Source organism: Lycorma delicatula, chromosome 8 (assembly GCF_047948215.1).
Source record: "Lycorma delicatula isolate Av1 chromosome 8, ASM4794821v1, whole genome shotgun sequence".
Lineage (NCBI taxonomy): Eukaryota > Metazoa > Arthropoda > Insecta > Hemiptera > Fulgoridae > Lycorma > Lycorma delicatula.
The window spans coordinates 97,390,405-97,406,385 of NC_134462.1; the positions used below are offsets into that span (position 1 = coordinate 97,390,405).

At 31.0% G+C, this 15,981-nt stretch overlaps 2 protein-coding genes across 3 annotated transcripts in view; one reads left to right on the plus strand and one right to left on the minus strand.

The window, feature by feature from the left end:
• The window catches only part of LOC142329562 (E3 ubiquitin-protein ligase MYCBP2-like), a 482,039-nt gene that overhangs the window by 222,915 nt on the left and 243,143 nt on the right, over positions 1-15,981 (plus strand). The gene's annotated exons all lie outside the window — the stretch shown is intronic.
• The window catches only part of LOC142329563 (uncharacterized), a 105,945-nt gene that overhangs the window by 5,426 nt on the left and 84,538 nt on the right, over positions 1-15,981 (minus strand). Inside the window, exons 2-3 of the mRNA XM_075374243.1 lie at positions 7,568-7,990; positions 2,813-3,108 (exon numbers count right to left, since the gene is read on the minus strand). Of these exons, the coding sequence (XP_075230358.1) occupies positions 2,813-3,108; positions 7,568-7,990 (719 nt within the window). The remainder of the gene's footprint in view (positions 1-2,812; positions 3,109-7,567; positions 7,991-15,981) is intronic.

The window sequence follows — 15,981 nt, forward strand, 5'->3', positions numbered from 1 at the left end:
CGATTCCGTAATATCAATGATTTGGAATTTACTAAAATTAACATTTTTAAACATCCTTCGGAGTATAAGTGAAAACTTTCAAAAGCGATGATAAAATTGGTTTCTGTACCCGATATACATAATAACAGATCATTAGTACCGAATAATCATTTAACGTATCCATAAATTAAACTATAATGTCCTGATCGAGGCGGTAAATTATCGCGCCGAACGTGATTCTGAACTTACATTCCGACAAGGATAATTATTTAATAACTTTACTGTATTCATTTGAATACAAATACGGTTGATGAGATTTTATTTTAAACGAAAACTGTATACCTAATCGATTATTAATCGCAGTCATTATTATACGAATATATAATAAGTACGAGATCTATTCAGAAAACAACCGAACATTTTTAATTACGCGCCAATTGAGATATTTAGTGGCGTGCGGTTGGCAGCACTGTGTTCCGCATAACCTCCTCTGTAACTACAAGTTCTTGGATTGTTGATATCATGTTTATTTTTCGTGTTATTTTTATTTGAGTGCAACATGTTTAAGTGTTAGTAGCGATGTTTGTAATGCGCGGTTTTCGGGAGCAACGATACATCGCAAAATTTTTCGTGAAACCAGGGAATACTTTCACAGAAACGTTTCAATTTTTGAAACTTACGGAGATAATGCTCTTGGTCGTACGCAGTGTTACGAATTGTTTTCACAGTTTAAAAGCGGTCGTCAGTCGATTGAAGATGACCCAAGAAGGCCTTCGACTTCAACTGATGACACCCACGTTCAGAAAATCAACGATCTGGTGCATGCAAATCGCCGATTGACTGTCAGAGAACTTGTAGAAGAGGTTAGCATCTCAATCGGATCATGCCATGACATTCTGACCGAAAAATTGAACACGCATCGAGTGGACGAAGAGTGGAAAGAACATCGAGTGGACGTTTGTCGGCACAACTTCTTGAACAAGCTGATGACGATGAAAAATATTCATGCAATGGATCATAAGGGGGGACGAATGGTAGGTTTACGGTTACGACATCGAGATAAAAGTTCAAACATCATAATGGATCGACAAAGAATCTCCAAGCGCCAAAAAACACGTCAGTCTCGATCCGATGTTAAGGTGATGTTCTCTCTCTGTTTTTTCGATTGTAATGGAATCGTGCGGTTTGAATTCTTGCCTCAAGGTAAAAAAGTGAACCGTGCGTACTACCAAGGCGTTTTACAACGGTTACGTGAAAAAATCTGCAAAAAGAAACAGCAGTTGTGGCAAGACAACTCATGTTTCCTTCACCACGACAATGAGCCCGCCACAATCAGTTATGTCAATTTGTCAGTTTTTTGCCAAAAATCAGATGACTGTTCTCCCTCAGCCTCGCTACTCGCCAGACTTGGCTCCTTGCGATTTTTTTCTTATTTACGAAATTAAAATCAGCGATGAAAGGACGCTGTTTTGAGACCGTTGATGACACTAAAACAAACTCGTCACGGTCCTTAAAGGCCATTTAAAACGAAGCTATCCAGGGCTATTTCGTGAAGTGGAAACACCGCTGGGTATGGATTGGTGAGGAAAGTACTTTGAAGGGGACAAGGACCAGTAACCTATAAAATTAATAGTAAAGATTAAAAAATAAAAGCCGGTTATTTTTCGAACAGACCACGTACAAGATGTAATCTCACTACGATACGTTCGAGTGTAAGATAGTACATATATGCAAACGATTGTTTTGCTGACACGTACTATTTACAACCGTTTTCGTATTTTGCAGCTTGTACATTCTTAAAAAAATTGCTTTCATTAACTTTTTGTACTGATACTTTATTATTAATTACAGTTACAAAAGTGATTATCATAAGGTAATCGAAATTACAAGCTAAATAACTATGCATTCGATTATCTTAAACAAAATGAACAATAATAACCGCAATAAACAAACGCTTAATCGGTATCGTGGATTATTTAATATTATTTTTATACATTTCAAGAAGGATTAAATACTAATCTCGTAATTAAGTTGTATCGAGAGTTTTTTTTAAATTTTGTTTTATTTCTTTCTAATAAATTAATTCTGAAAATTAAAGAAATTTTTGTAAATTGTCCATAGAATTTACAAAACATCAGGTATAGTTTCATCGCATATACTGATGGTATTTACTCTTATTAACTGACGATTATAGAAATAGATTCTCAGAAAAACAATAGGCGTCGACGTACATAAATAATTTCCAGCATCTTAGAAAAAAGCAAAACGCGAGTAAAATATTTAAGAAAAACAACCAAATTAGACCCGTTAAAAATTTAATAAAACCCGGTCGAGTGACAAAAAACGCGGATACAGGCGGCGAAAATGAGTAAGCTTTTAACGCTTCGAATCGCAGTTCGACGAAAATTCTAGGATGACCGGCGCTAATTCCGTCCGTAAAACCTTTCTTCGACTTGCAACCGGTGCGGTTCCGCTCTAAACCAGTACTAAATATTTTAGCGGAGAGCAGCGAGTCCTTTCTTCGGTTGCCACGATTCGTACGTAGACAGGAATTCAACTTCCCGTCGATGGGGTATTGTTTACAGGAAAACTCTGTGGTCGTTTCGTAAATCCGATTAACAGATCTATTACTAAATTGATAATTTATAATTATAATTTAATAAATTATAAAAAATAATTATTATTACATTATTATTAAACAAAACGATTCTGGAGCTCAGCATCGACTGATTTATTAGTTTTAATCGCATTACAAAAGAAAAATTATTTATTTAAATGCAACGTAGTCGATTCTATTACATATATTGAATTGAATATAAAATTATATACTTACATTGAATGTTCGATCGTTAAAATGCTTCCTGCACCTAGATTAAACGCATCGGTTTTTACTGTTTTTAATCTAGAACTGCTTATATGTAATTCGTTTATATATGTTCCGAAAGCAAAGGTTCCGCTTCCCCATTCGTCAACAGTGCAGTTGTCGATCGTAAATACGTTTAACATTATAAGCTTTATCGCTTCGGCCGATACATAACCTATATTACAGTTGCGTAGCGTTAAAATACATAACGCTGACGGAAAAGTACCTCCAGGTAACTCTTTCATTTTAACGTTATCGAATGTAACCTGTTAAAAAGTAAAACAACCTATTAATAATAATATGTATTAATAATAAAAAATATTTAAAAAAACTATCTAAATAATAAAACAAATTTGTTCTGTATCATCTGTACCTAGAATTTCTGTAGGAAGGAGGGTACTTATATTGTATGAGCGCTGCTGAATATGTTTTACATTTACCTCTCTAATAAAACTACTACAAAAGTGAAACTTTTAACGGTTATTAAATATTAAAAGAAAATTATAAACGACCAATAAAAAAAAAAAAAAAGAATTATAATTAAACGGTTATGTAGAAAGCTGAAATGAGAAGACAACAAAAGCTGGTCGGCACAAACAAAGATATATAAATTCTAATTCTTTTTACATATAATAATAGATTTCAATTACGTTAGGAACCGATCTAAACAAACCACTCCGATGGTAAAGCGGATCGGTAAAGTCACTGTTGCTGTGGCCGAAAAACTTATGCGTTTATTCATCTGTCACGGCGTCAGAGATGGGATAAGGAAAACAGAGATAACAGACTTGTTTGCAAAGTAAATGCTTTTTTTATTAATTATTTAGCCACAGAAGCTTTTGAAGCTTGTACATGGGAATATGGAAATGGAATTTTGTAGCGCATGAAAAATGACCGGGATTCGAAACCGGGACTCTCGGATAAAAGGCCGAGACGCTACCACCCTGCCATATAGATCGACGGTGTTTAATTTTTTTATTAAAAAAAATTATATATTATAAAAAAAGCGTATTAATATTACATGTATAATTTAGTTGAAGTTGGATGTGCTGCAGTAACCGTATAAATGACTTCACGTTCATAGTCCGTTGAGCATCAAATGGAATTTTATTTACATCAGTTATAAAAATAAGTGGAATTGATTAAACTACCGTGTTTATTACACAGGGATAAGTTAAATACAATAAATACAAATAATATTTACATTGATTAGGTCACTAACACACACACACACACACACACACACACGACAGCTGTTTATTTCATTTATTATGTATACTTCTACAGCTGTTTTTCATCTCGCAGTCTCGCATCTTAGTTGACTGTTTCTTCCATGTGTGGGTCTCTGTACAAACCGGTATACTAAAAAGTACATTTTTAATCACTTATAAAATAATTATAGTATTTACAAAATCTTTAAACAGTATTCATAAATTAAAATTTCTGGCATTTCAAAAATTTAAGATATGAATTATTATAATTTATATGAATTAAAACCGCACGGTGTCAAAGTAGATTTAGTAACTAGAAATTCGGAAAGAGTAATAATTGAAACTGTCGAAACTATATTTGGCAAATGTCGGTAAAAATAAAATAATGTCGAATGTTGTGATAAATTTGTTAACAGTTTAGATTAAGTAATCGATTAAATTACTGTCGGTCGCTTATATTTTCCGATCACAGAGTCGGAGATGGTATTAATCTTCCATCCGGAAGGTTGTATGTTCGAATCCCGCTCGTCTGACCAAGTAAACACGTAGTAGAATTTATATCCTGTATAGAAAGATGAATATTATCAATTTAATGAATAATAAATAAAATAATTCTTAACAAATTTGTAAGTGTTAGAAAAGAGTATGTGCAGACTGTAATCATTTTTTAAATCTTTTTCTTCCCTTTTTTGACAAGATTGCCGTTAAAAAAAACAAATATAGCAGAAATCATAAGAAAAAAAAATTATTTGTTGATCTTTCATAGTGAAGTGAAACCGACCATCAAAGGAACAAAAGAGAGAGACGGTGACTGAGAGACAGTGCATAAACATATTCGTAAATAATAAAGTTTATCATTCGGAAGTAATTTTCACAACGTTGCCAAGGCTTTTTTAAATGTTTTATTTTATTTAAACCCTTGAGCATTTGAATCCTATTGTTTGTAATATTTTCATCGTTAAAATCGAAATCGGATAGGAATTATTTTAATTCAAGACTATGATAAAATGCATCATGAAAGGGATGCGACCGTCGTTCAAAAAGGTTGTTTTCCAAAATTTTAGCCGGGACACAGAGAATTATCGTATCAATTTATAGAGCTGCCTGAACCTTGCTACTAACTTAACTAGTAATAGTAACTTTATATTATTTAAAATTGTTAAAAGTTAAAAATCTTTTTTCTTTTTAAAAATTTTGTCCGTCATATTTTACTAAAATTTATCATATAATGAAAATTGTTTTATGTTAAAACATACCTATGTGTTAATAAACAAACAATTCAATAGCTCGCGTTATTTATACTTTTTCCATTTCACATTCAACAAGACATTCTTAAAACACAGTTCATGCAATTTTTACAAGAATTTTATACATAAATATACAGTGTATTTTTCGTCCAGCATTTCAGTAGTGCACACCAAACATCAGTAAAAGAAAAAGTTCTTATAAACGTAGGAGCGAAAATGCCTTTTTATCCCTGCCAATATTAAATAAATATTAATTATTAATTTAAGTAAAAAATTAAATATTTGAAACCTTTACTTTTAACCATTTTGTTTTCTATTTTTATGTAACTAGTAAATTTTTTCAATAATAATTTATATTGAATTTTGTCAAACATCATCGTGTTTGTAATTTGAGCGTAATGAAAGAAATAAAAACTATTTTACCGGGAAATAATTTTGTAATTTTGACCGTGGAATAAGAACTCGGCTGTTTTTAAATGAGATTTCATTTAATAAACCTTTTCAAATGTACGGTTCATATTTTATCTGAGTTTCAATTTATAGCTGTTACTTTCAGTTTTTTTCGGGGACCGCTTTACACTACCTTCTTATCAACTGGTGATTCTTATATGTAATCTATATATCATCTTTAGTTTTTATTCATTATTTCTGTCTGAATTACACTTATAAAATGCAATTTATTTTTCTGGGAAATGAGATGGACTTTCAATTCTTATTTCTCTCAAAACTTTGATCGGTGGAGTCGAATCTTTGCAATTCTTAGGTTAGTAATTTGCGGTCTACCGGTTTATTACACAGTATGGTAGTATTAGAATGTATTCGATTGATCTTTCGGCTCTACTTTCAATCGGTGCTATATTTTTTACTACGACTTCAAAGTTTATTTTGTTTGTTTTTTCTATTTCTTTATCTTTTCATCGGAAGTATATTAAATGTTTTTGTAGTTTGCAGCTTTTACGTATTCATTCTCTTATATTTTTACTTTCCCGCCTAGCGCTCGCTATAGCTGTAGAAGCAAAATCGGTCCAATTTGGGCACGTGCGGTTTTCACCGGATCTTTACGTTTTGACACTTTAGGAACCCAAAAAAAACACAAAAACCGGATGAAGGTGTTCGCATGTAAGTGCGTGTATTCGGTGTTTCACACCTTATATCTCCAGAACTACTCGACCGATTTTGACCAAATACTTCTATATATGGGGCATTGATGCAATAAAATTTTCAACATCAAAGGTCAAGCGGGTGAAGCTGTAGAGCAAGGTCATCCTCAGTATCTCGAGATTTCGCCACCAAAAAATACTCTAAATAAAGTGGCGGCTAACTGGGTGTAGTACGCCATCTCACCACAAGGAGCGCTAGTGTAGCACTGACGTACAGCTGCTGTAGTCGTCTCCCTCTCTTTTATTGTTTAGCCTCTGGAACCAGCGTAAGGTATTACTTCAGAGGATTATATGTATGAATGTAAAAGAAACGTAGTCTTGTGCATTTTCAGGTCGACTACTCCTGAGATGTGTGGTTAATTGAAACCCAACCACCAAAGAACACCGGTATCCACGATCTAGTATTCAAATCTGTATAAAAGTAACTGTCTTTACTAGGATTTGAAGCTTAGAACTGTAGTCAACTGGGATGTTGTAAGGTCAAAGGTGAACGGTAGAATTAAATAAATGAATAATATTTAAAGTGTAAAAAAAGTATTTAAAGTGGCCGCTAGTACCGCTACACCTTCGCGAATGAAATACGGTATGTGTACGCGCTTTAGTTAGAATAGCTGAATTAAATAAACAAAAAATATTAAATGTAAATAAAATTATAAATACTTTAAATTAAGTGTGTGTAAGCCGTGCATAAGAAAAAAGTCGCGTGACGGTAAAGTCCTGCAACTGTGTTGTCAGCTTTTTATAGGCGATAACTCCTGATCGATTGTTCGCCTTAAAAACGAATACTTCTTGAATTATAATAGAGTGAAAAATTAAAATTGACACCAAAATTTAAAATTACGAACAAGACATTTTGAAACTATTTATTTTACAGAAATATTAGTGTTACAAAATACGCCGAATTCATTTAATTAGCAAAAAATATGTTCTCCAGATGCAGATTTGTAATAAAAAACACAAAATGGAACAGACGGGTAAAATGACGTTTCGGAGCTTCTGATTATAAGATTTTTTCTTTTACTAATACAAACACACTAACGTTTTGTACATTCTGTATACATATCGACTGAAAAAAGTGTATAGTAAATTATAAAATAATGAATTTACCTTCGGTTTAGGAACTGGTGTTGTCGCTTGCATCAACTTAAATGAATTACTTTGTAGCTGTAAAGATGTCACATTGCGTATAGTAACTGAATCCACATCGTAGAATGTGTCTGGACGGATTACGACGGTTTCGGCGTTCATTATGTACAATGATATCGATAGATTTGCAGCATTCTTTAGCGAATAAGATTCCAAGTATACGTTATTGATATTTATTAATGTTATGTTTAAATGTCTGTTTCTTAAAAATTGATTATTAAATGTTCCATTCGATATTGTTAAGTTATTATTATCTTTTATATACAGCAATTTTAAGTATTTTGCTCTATAAAATATATCTCTCGATAATAATAAATTTTTACCGCCGCTGATTTTTAATTCGTGTAATCCTTCTGTAAAATTATCCGCCGTCAATATCGCATTCTGAAACAGAAATTACACATGTTCTATATTATAATATATACATCTAATATAAATCATAATAATACATACAACTTAGTAAAAGTAACATTTATCGCTTAAAAAACAATTTTGCTAAATATAGGTCGCGAAACCTTTCCATCTGTATTAATCCTATCAAATAAAAATGAAAATTTCAATTTCTCATCGCGAAAGTAATTAAGATAAAGTAACAGTCGGAGGAACAACCGACACTACCTCTCGAGAGGAAATATGAGGTTTTTTACAAACAGGCTTCTTTTTCCTCCAGTTTATTATTCTTTTGGCCGGAGTTTGTATTTCTGCTATAAAATGTCCTAATTGAATAAGAAAAAGAAGCGAGGAAGAAAATAATGGAAAGGAAGAGAAGAATGGTGAAAAAATCGTTAAGTTTTCAGTTTCATCGTAATATATGAATCATGTGATTACAGTAGAAGGCGTAATTTAGAATCACATACAGAAGCACACAGATGAATTAATTAAAATTAATTTATTATAGATAAACCGTCAAATTTTCGGGCGCTTGTCTAAGTCACCTATCGATTCCTATCCGACTTATCGATTTTTATCTATCAAGAGATAGAATTCGAAGTCAAAATTCAGAAAATACATACAGAAAACGTTTTACTATATCGTACACCCTACATTTTCTGTTTAGACCCCGGAATCACCGTACGGTATTATTTCAGAAGAAGAATGAGGCTGATATGTATGAAAGTAAATGAAGTGTAATCTTGTTCAGTCTCAGATCGACCGTTCATGAGATTTGTGGTTAATTGAAACCCAACCACCAAAGAACACCGGTATTCACTGTCATATTCAAATCTGTAGAAATTTAACTACCTTTGCTAGGATTTAAACCTAAGCACTTTTATCGTACACCCGGATTCACTTACGTCACGTCTCGTTCTTCTGTAAGAATAAACTGGAAGTAAATTGACATCGTCGTACAATGTCGATTACGATACAGACAACCGTGATTGTGCGCACTAAAGTTTGTATTAATATGACTGCCTCCTGCACAATGTCTACAGTGTCTCGCTCAGAAAGTTTGTTTTAGAATCGGGGTGCAGAGGTAATAATTGACCGATGTTTTTCTGTGAAAACAGATAACCTATTCAGAAGTAACGTCTTAGTAAAGAACAGATTTTCAACGATTTAAACAGTAGTACACCGAGATAGTTTGCTGAAGCGTGTCGCTGTTTAAATGTTAAATAACAATAGATCTTTCGCGCTCAAAGGGGTTTTGATCGTTTCAAATAAATAAAAAAATGTTTTTAAAGTTTCAGAAAACATATTCTGAAGATACACATCTAATTTGTAAATTTTATGGATTTTTCGTGTTTTTTTTTCAAACTATTACTTTTTTTTAAGATTTAAGAATTTGTAGATTCTACGGGTGAATAAGTGAAAAACAATTGTTTTTCTTCACTACCGAGATAGAACCATCATTTATACATATCTCATTTACCAGAATATACATACATAACATGTGTAATCGAAACGTTGCCCACTTCCTACAACATAATACAGGATGGAAAAAAAGGGTATCGATGTGTCGGAATTTCATTAAAAAAAATAATCTTTACGTCATCGACTATCAGATTCGTTCGTTGTACGTCGTAATTTTTGCGGTGTTGTCTGTCGGGTTACAAGACTCCACGTAACATCTGTTATCCAGTCGTTCGGATGCTAAAACATTTTTTTTTTAATAATACTATGATACGGCGTTTACCGGACGCGTTATGTATTTGCCGTTGAGTTTGAGGCTTAATAATTCGTTTCATAATATCGATAAAAAATCGCAGAGGGTTGTATTTTTTATTGCTTAATCGGTTTTCTTTTAACGAATTAACGAATAAAAGATAAGTTTAATTAATTTTTGATCTAACATGTTTAAAATCTGGTAAAAATCTAATTAACTGTTTTATTCTCGCGCGATTTGAGTGTTTTCGAGCAATGGTTTTTCGGTTTTATAAAAGTCAGTTACTTTATAAATAGCAGCTAATTTATAATAAAAAAAGCGATTATTATTAAGTCACAGATTAAATGATATTGTTAATAAAAATTTAATTAAACATTTTGCATTGATACGGGGATGATGTGCAAAACTTTAGCGACACTGTACGGCGGCCTACTTTTTATCTAGTTAGGAAGTTTGTTTTCAGTGTTATTGCCTATTTTTTACGGCACTCTTTCTTTTTCTTAGAAGTTAATAAAGTAATTATTTTGAGAAAATTTGGTTTTTAATTCCATATTAAGTCCGTAATTAATATTTACTAACTAATATTACGTATAGGATTTTTTTTATTCAGTTTAACGAAGAATTTATTAAGTTTTTTTTAGAAATAACAGTTTTTGATTGAAATAGTATTTCTTGAAACACGGCTGACTTTAAAAAACCAATGATCGAAAGATCCCCTATCAGAAAAAATGAATCAGAGAAGGTTAGTTATTAAAAAGTTAATAAAATTAATTATACTCGTAGTTAATTTCATTCCCGAATAAAGTCGGGTTAGGTTAATCGGGTTAAATCGAGGAAGAGGCCGGCCTCCGTGGCGCGAGTGGTATCGTCTCGGCCTTTCATCCGGAGGTCCCAGGTTCGAATCTCGGTTAGGCATGGCATTTTTACACACGCTACAGATCGTTCATCTCATCTTGTGAAGCAATACCTAAGGTGGTCCTGGAGGTTAAACAACAACAAAAAGTCGAGTAAGAGGGTATAATTTCTTTAATTTTTGAAAAGAAATTACTGTAAATAAATGAAAATGCACGAGCCAATAGAAATTTCATGCGGAAAATATATTACTAAGAGAGTAATATAACATCAAACTCATCAGAAAAAGTATGTCGGACCTAAAATACTTTATAATACTGAGATTCTAATATTTAATTTAGGTCATTCACCTTTACACTAAATTATGTTTAATTAAAATCTTATTTACGATGTTCCTCTTTAACGTAGAGATTCGTCTTTTTAAATTCGCCTTTTTTATCGATATCAATTTAATAATACAAAAAACGAAATAAATTAATCCGCGATAATGTAGAGATGATTCATTTGCACTATTCGTTATTAAGATATATTCTCGGGATAATTACAAAACGTACTAGGAACATAAATCAGGAAATTATTTGAATTATTGTCCAAAAGATGACCTCCGTCAGAGAACGTACCTCTTCCGGCAGTCAATCGTGCTCATTACACACACATATTAAGATGTTAACTACGTCTGGACAAAGGTATTTACGTTCTTAATGTCAATATTTTTTTGCTATTCGCTTGAAAATGAAGTGATATATCTCTTTTAATAAAAAAAATACCAACATTTGTTATTCCAGAAATAATACATCAAAATTAATTTTATTTATCCTCAGTCCATATTTTGACGTAATCTAATTATTTTTGGAATTTCGAAAGGTCCAATATTCGAATAAATATCTGGTTAGGGATTACTCGTATATTACAACATTTTTATTCCGCATCACCAAGCAAAGTTCCGAACTTGTGTTCGTCTGGTGAACGATTATCGATCGATAAATTAGGTTTTTATTTATATTTTTTTACGCAAACTCCTGAAGATTACGATAGTCGCTAATCGTTTATGGGTAGAGAAAACCCCAGTCGACAAGAAATTATATTATTTTAACTTTAGAATAATAAATAATCCGATTTGTAGTGCACACTGAATGCGGCAGCGTCATTAAAGTTTTATTTTAATATAAAATTTATTAATTTCGTCAAAATTTTTTTTCGTTATTACGATATCGAAGAAATAAAAAAATGTAATATTTCGTTTCGTTTCACGGTTTAGTTTATAATTCGAACTATTAAAATAGTTTCGAGTTGAAAATAATTATGAATTTCAATTTTACCGACTCGGAGGTAGAGCTTTTATCCCGGAAGTAAGGTGTTTGATTTTCGATCAATCTTATCGTATTTTAGACACTACAATGTTTAATGTATGCGACTGTAATCAAGGGTTATCCGGAAGTCATAAACAGGAAATAAATTATCAATTTGATTTTATATTAATTTTTATCGGTCGGTATACTATAGAAAAAGTATTCGTCAATTTGTTTGGGTTAATGTTCGATAACTGAATATTTCAACAGAATATTAAAATTTTTGCATAATTTATCGATCTAATTGCTGTTTTAAAACAAACTGGAATTTTATTTTTTATCGTTTTAAATATATTTTTAATTTAATGTTCTTTCTAACAGTTCAACTTCACGGTTCTAGAGTCCGGTGAATCCACTTTCATTACAATAAACACATAAAATTAGAGATATAGTTCGGGTTAAATATAGTACTTCAACGAAAACAATTAACTTTAAAAAAATAAAATATCCGGATGAAGAAATTTATTCGCCGACTATCAGCTGTTCTGTGATACTGTATGGTCCTAATTTGAATTTTAGTGAAAGTTTTGTTTATATAATTAAAATCTGAACGCACATATTATGATTGATTTTTGCATCCGTTTCGGTCAGATTTATTCTTTGTTTTTATACCGACCCGGATTTGTTTCCGTTTGCTATTCGCCGTACTTAAAGTATACGATTTATGCTTTTTTTACGCCAATTTCATTAAAGTTTTTCTAAAAATTTATGTAAAATTAACTTTGCGAATAATTCGTCTGTAGCTTGATGTTTTATCGGTCACCGATTAAGGGAGATAATCACTCATCTCCCTTTAGTAAATACACACGGTAACAATTATCGGAATAATTTGTAGAAAATGTATTTATTATTAAGTAATTTGTCTTCCAACATTTTCTCAGTTCTTTTTTATAAAATAAAATCGTGCAAAAATTTACAAAAAATTAAAATGTTAATTGTTCTTATTCGATCGATTGCGACAATTAATTAGCGATGTGATGTTCTTCTGTAAAAAAACATAAATAAAACATTACTTTCATCAAATAGTATTCTCATTTTCGTAACTAATATATAGATATATATCTGCGGGTAGCAAAAATAAATATGGAAAGATGTATGCTTGGAATTACCAGACGGGAGAGAAAGACCTGTAATGGATCAGGGAACAGACGAAAAGTGCACGACATCATTACGAAAGTTAAAAAATTAAAATGGCGGTGGAAAGACCATGTAGCAAGAAGTACTGATGGCAGATGGACTAAATTAGGACTTGAATGGATACTACTAGATGTTAAACGCACACAAAAAAGACAAAGGCTCGTTGGATTGATGGTATTATCAAGTACCTCGTACCGAATTGCCAGAAGATCGCATAAGGCCATATTAGTTGCAATCGAGCTGAAGAAGCCTTCAGCCTGCATTGGATCTACAACGGCTTAAATTATATTATATATAACGAATGTATTTTATATATATATATATATATATATATATATATATATATATATATATATACATATTTACCCTCTTCCTATGCTGCTATGAAGGCTTTAAGATTTTATTTAAAATAAATAAATGCATCACCGTTTAATCTCAACACGGAACACAATTGCTACCTTAAAAGGAATGGGTAAGAAATAACCTTGACAGCACTTACTTTTTTTCTTCGTCGACAATACCGTATTATCAGAACATTGTATTTAATGATTTAATACCAACCATATAATATAGAAAGAAAAGAAAAACGTACAACAAATAAATAGATATAGAATGTAACCGGCGTGTAATATTTATTTACGTTTTTATTTCTTTTAAAGAGTAGTTGAATAATTGTTAACGTATAATATATTTAATTAAACCTAATATCGTCCCTTTTGAAACTATTTATTATAAAGAAAAAAAAAACTGGCGCAACACGTTTGTTCTAAAAACAGACTCGCATATAGTATTTAGTAATTATACTTACATACGAGAGCGAGTACGGGATAATGCCAAACCTTTGAACTATGAATGCGATATATATCTTGGAAATGTACGTGGCCATTACGTCTGCAGTAATGAATGTAATATTTATAACATTAAACCGAAGATAAAAATACAGATTTTAATGCACGTATAGCCGACAAATTTACGAGTCGCTAGCCAAAAGCTAATAGTAACAATGAAGTATCAATTTTTACACGTACTCAACGAGAAAAATTTACCAAAATTTACTGTTGTGTTTTTAACGATCTATATTACATATTCACCAGATTATCAGATCTTAAAGAAACTGCTTGATCGTGTTGAACCGCTTAAAATCAAAATTATCTAATATTAAGTTTTTTTATAATTTAAAAAAATTATATAATTATGTTGTTATATGCGGCATCATTTATTTTATTATACATATATAATAAAAATATATAAATTTTGTAAATAAAAAATATAAATAAATAATAATCCTTAATCATTAATTTTGTGAAACACAGATTTGCTAGAAATACGGGAGTTTATAAGTAAAATTTTGTACGTAATTAACACACAAATTAAAATTTTTGAAATGTTTTTGAAAAATTAGGTTTTGAAAATTTCGTAATAGTCGAAAGTGGATTATGGAATATGTAGCACTTCTTGAAATCGAATTAGATCGGCTAAACTTTATTAAAATGACATTCGAGTAAAGTCTCCTTCTATAATTAAAAATCTTTTTTGTTTCTCGAAATAAAAAAAATAGTTTCTCCTCGGGAAAGGGAAAGGATCGATACATCCGTTTAAGTTAAAAAAAATATTTCCTACAAATATTTTGCCAAGTTTCATTTTTTCTCTTCAGAAAGTATTTTTAAGTTTTCAGATCCAATTATAACTCTTCAATTGATTTTCTATCTTCTTTTATGCTGCTACTAAATTTCGTTTTTAAAACTTTTGTCGATCTTTTTTTCAGCTTTTCTTAAAACAAGAGATAAATATTAAAAATTAAAAAAACACTACTGCCAAAAAAAAACATTGCCGTTTAAAATAGGATAATTAAAGAACTTGCGGAAGACAATTTTATATAGAGTATAATTTCTTCAATTTGTTTAAATTTATTTAAACATGTATATATATAATAAAAAGACATATTTTATTAAAAATATTACATTTATTAATTTCTTGGGTTAACCAATCAACTACACAACCTTATAATTTAAATACACAACGTTTCACTTAGAATTCTCTAAGATTTCTCATGAGTAAGGGAATCTATTACAACAAGGGTGGGGTTAAAATATTATCTAAGATGGGTAGACCAGTTAATTTCTTAGTAAGTAACAGAATTTTGTATGATGTGTGTATGGATGTGGATTGTCACCTGAGGAAGAGTTTAGAGAATTCTAAGTGAAACGTTTATTTAATTTACAAGTTTGTATAGTTGATTGGTTAACCCAAGAAATTAGTAAAGGTAATATTTTTAAGTATAATATGTATTTTTATTATATTTAATTCTATCCAATCAAGATAAAAATAGACTTAAATAAATTACATTTAAGTTAATATTCATATATTTTTTATTTATATAGCCTATGACACTCACGGTAACGTAAGGATTCCAACGCGGGGTCATACATCTAAATCGGTTCAGCCTTTGAGCTGCTACGGTTAAACAACAAAATGTGCATTTCAGTATATACATTACACACCTTTTTGGACAGCCGTGTAGTTATGTACGAAATTGATTTTCTTTCATAGCGCCCCTGCATTTCAGTATTTATTGCTTTTATTTTTGAGGAGATAACCTCCCTAAATTTTTACAAACAGAAAAACTATGCTTTCAAATACAGTAAATGGATGGAAAAATAATTTTATCAAAAATATTTATAGTTATAAAAAATGCTGTGGATATTTAGGTAATAACGAAGTCAAAATTTAAATTGCATTAGTCCTTAAAATAGGCTTGGCCTTTCTTAAATGATAAACAACAACAAAAAACCGGAAAATCGCTTCAATTATTCATATATCAAGGATTCACGAAGGTATTCTGGCCACATTAGATACAAAGTTAGAATATGTTGGCAGTAAATCTCTTGCTTATATGTTTATAATTTACATTTGGTGTCATTTTGAAATCGAAA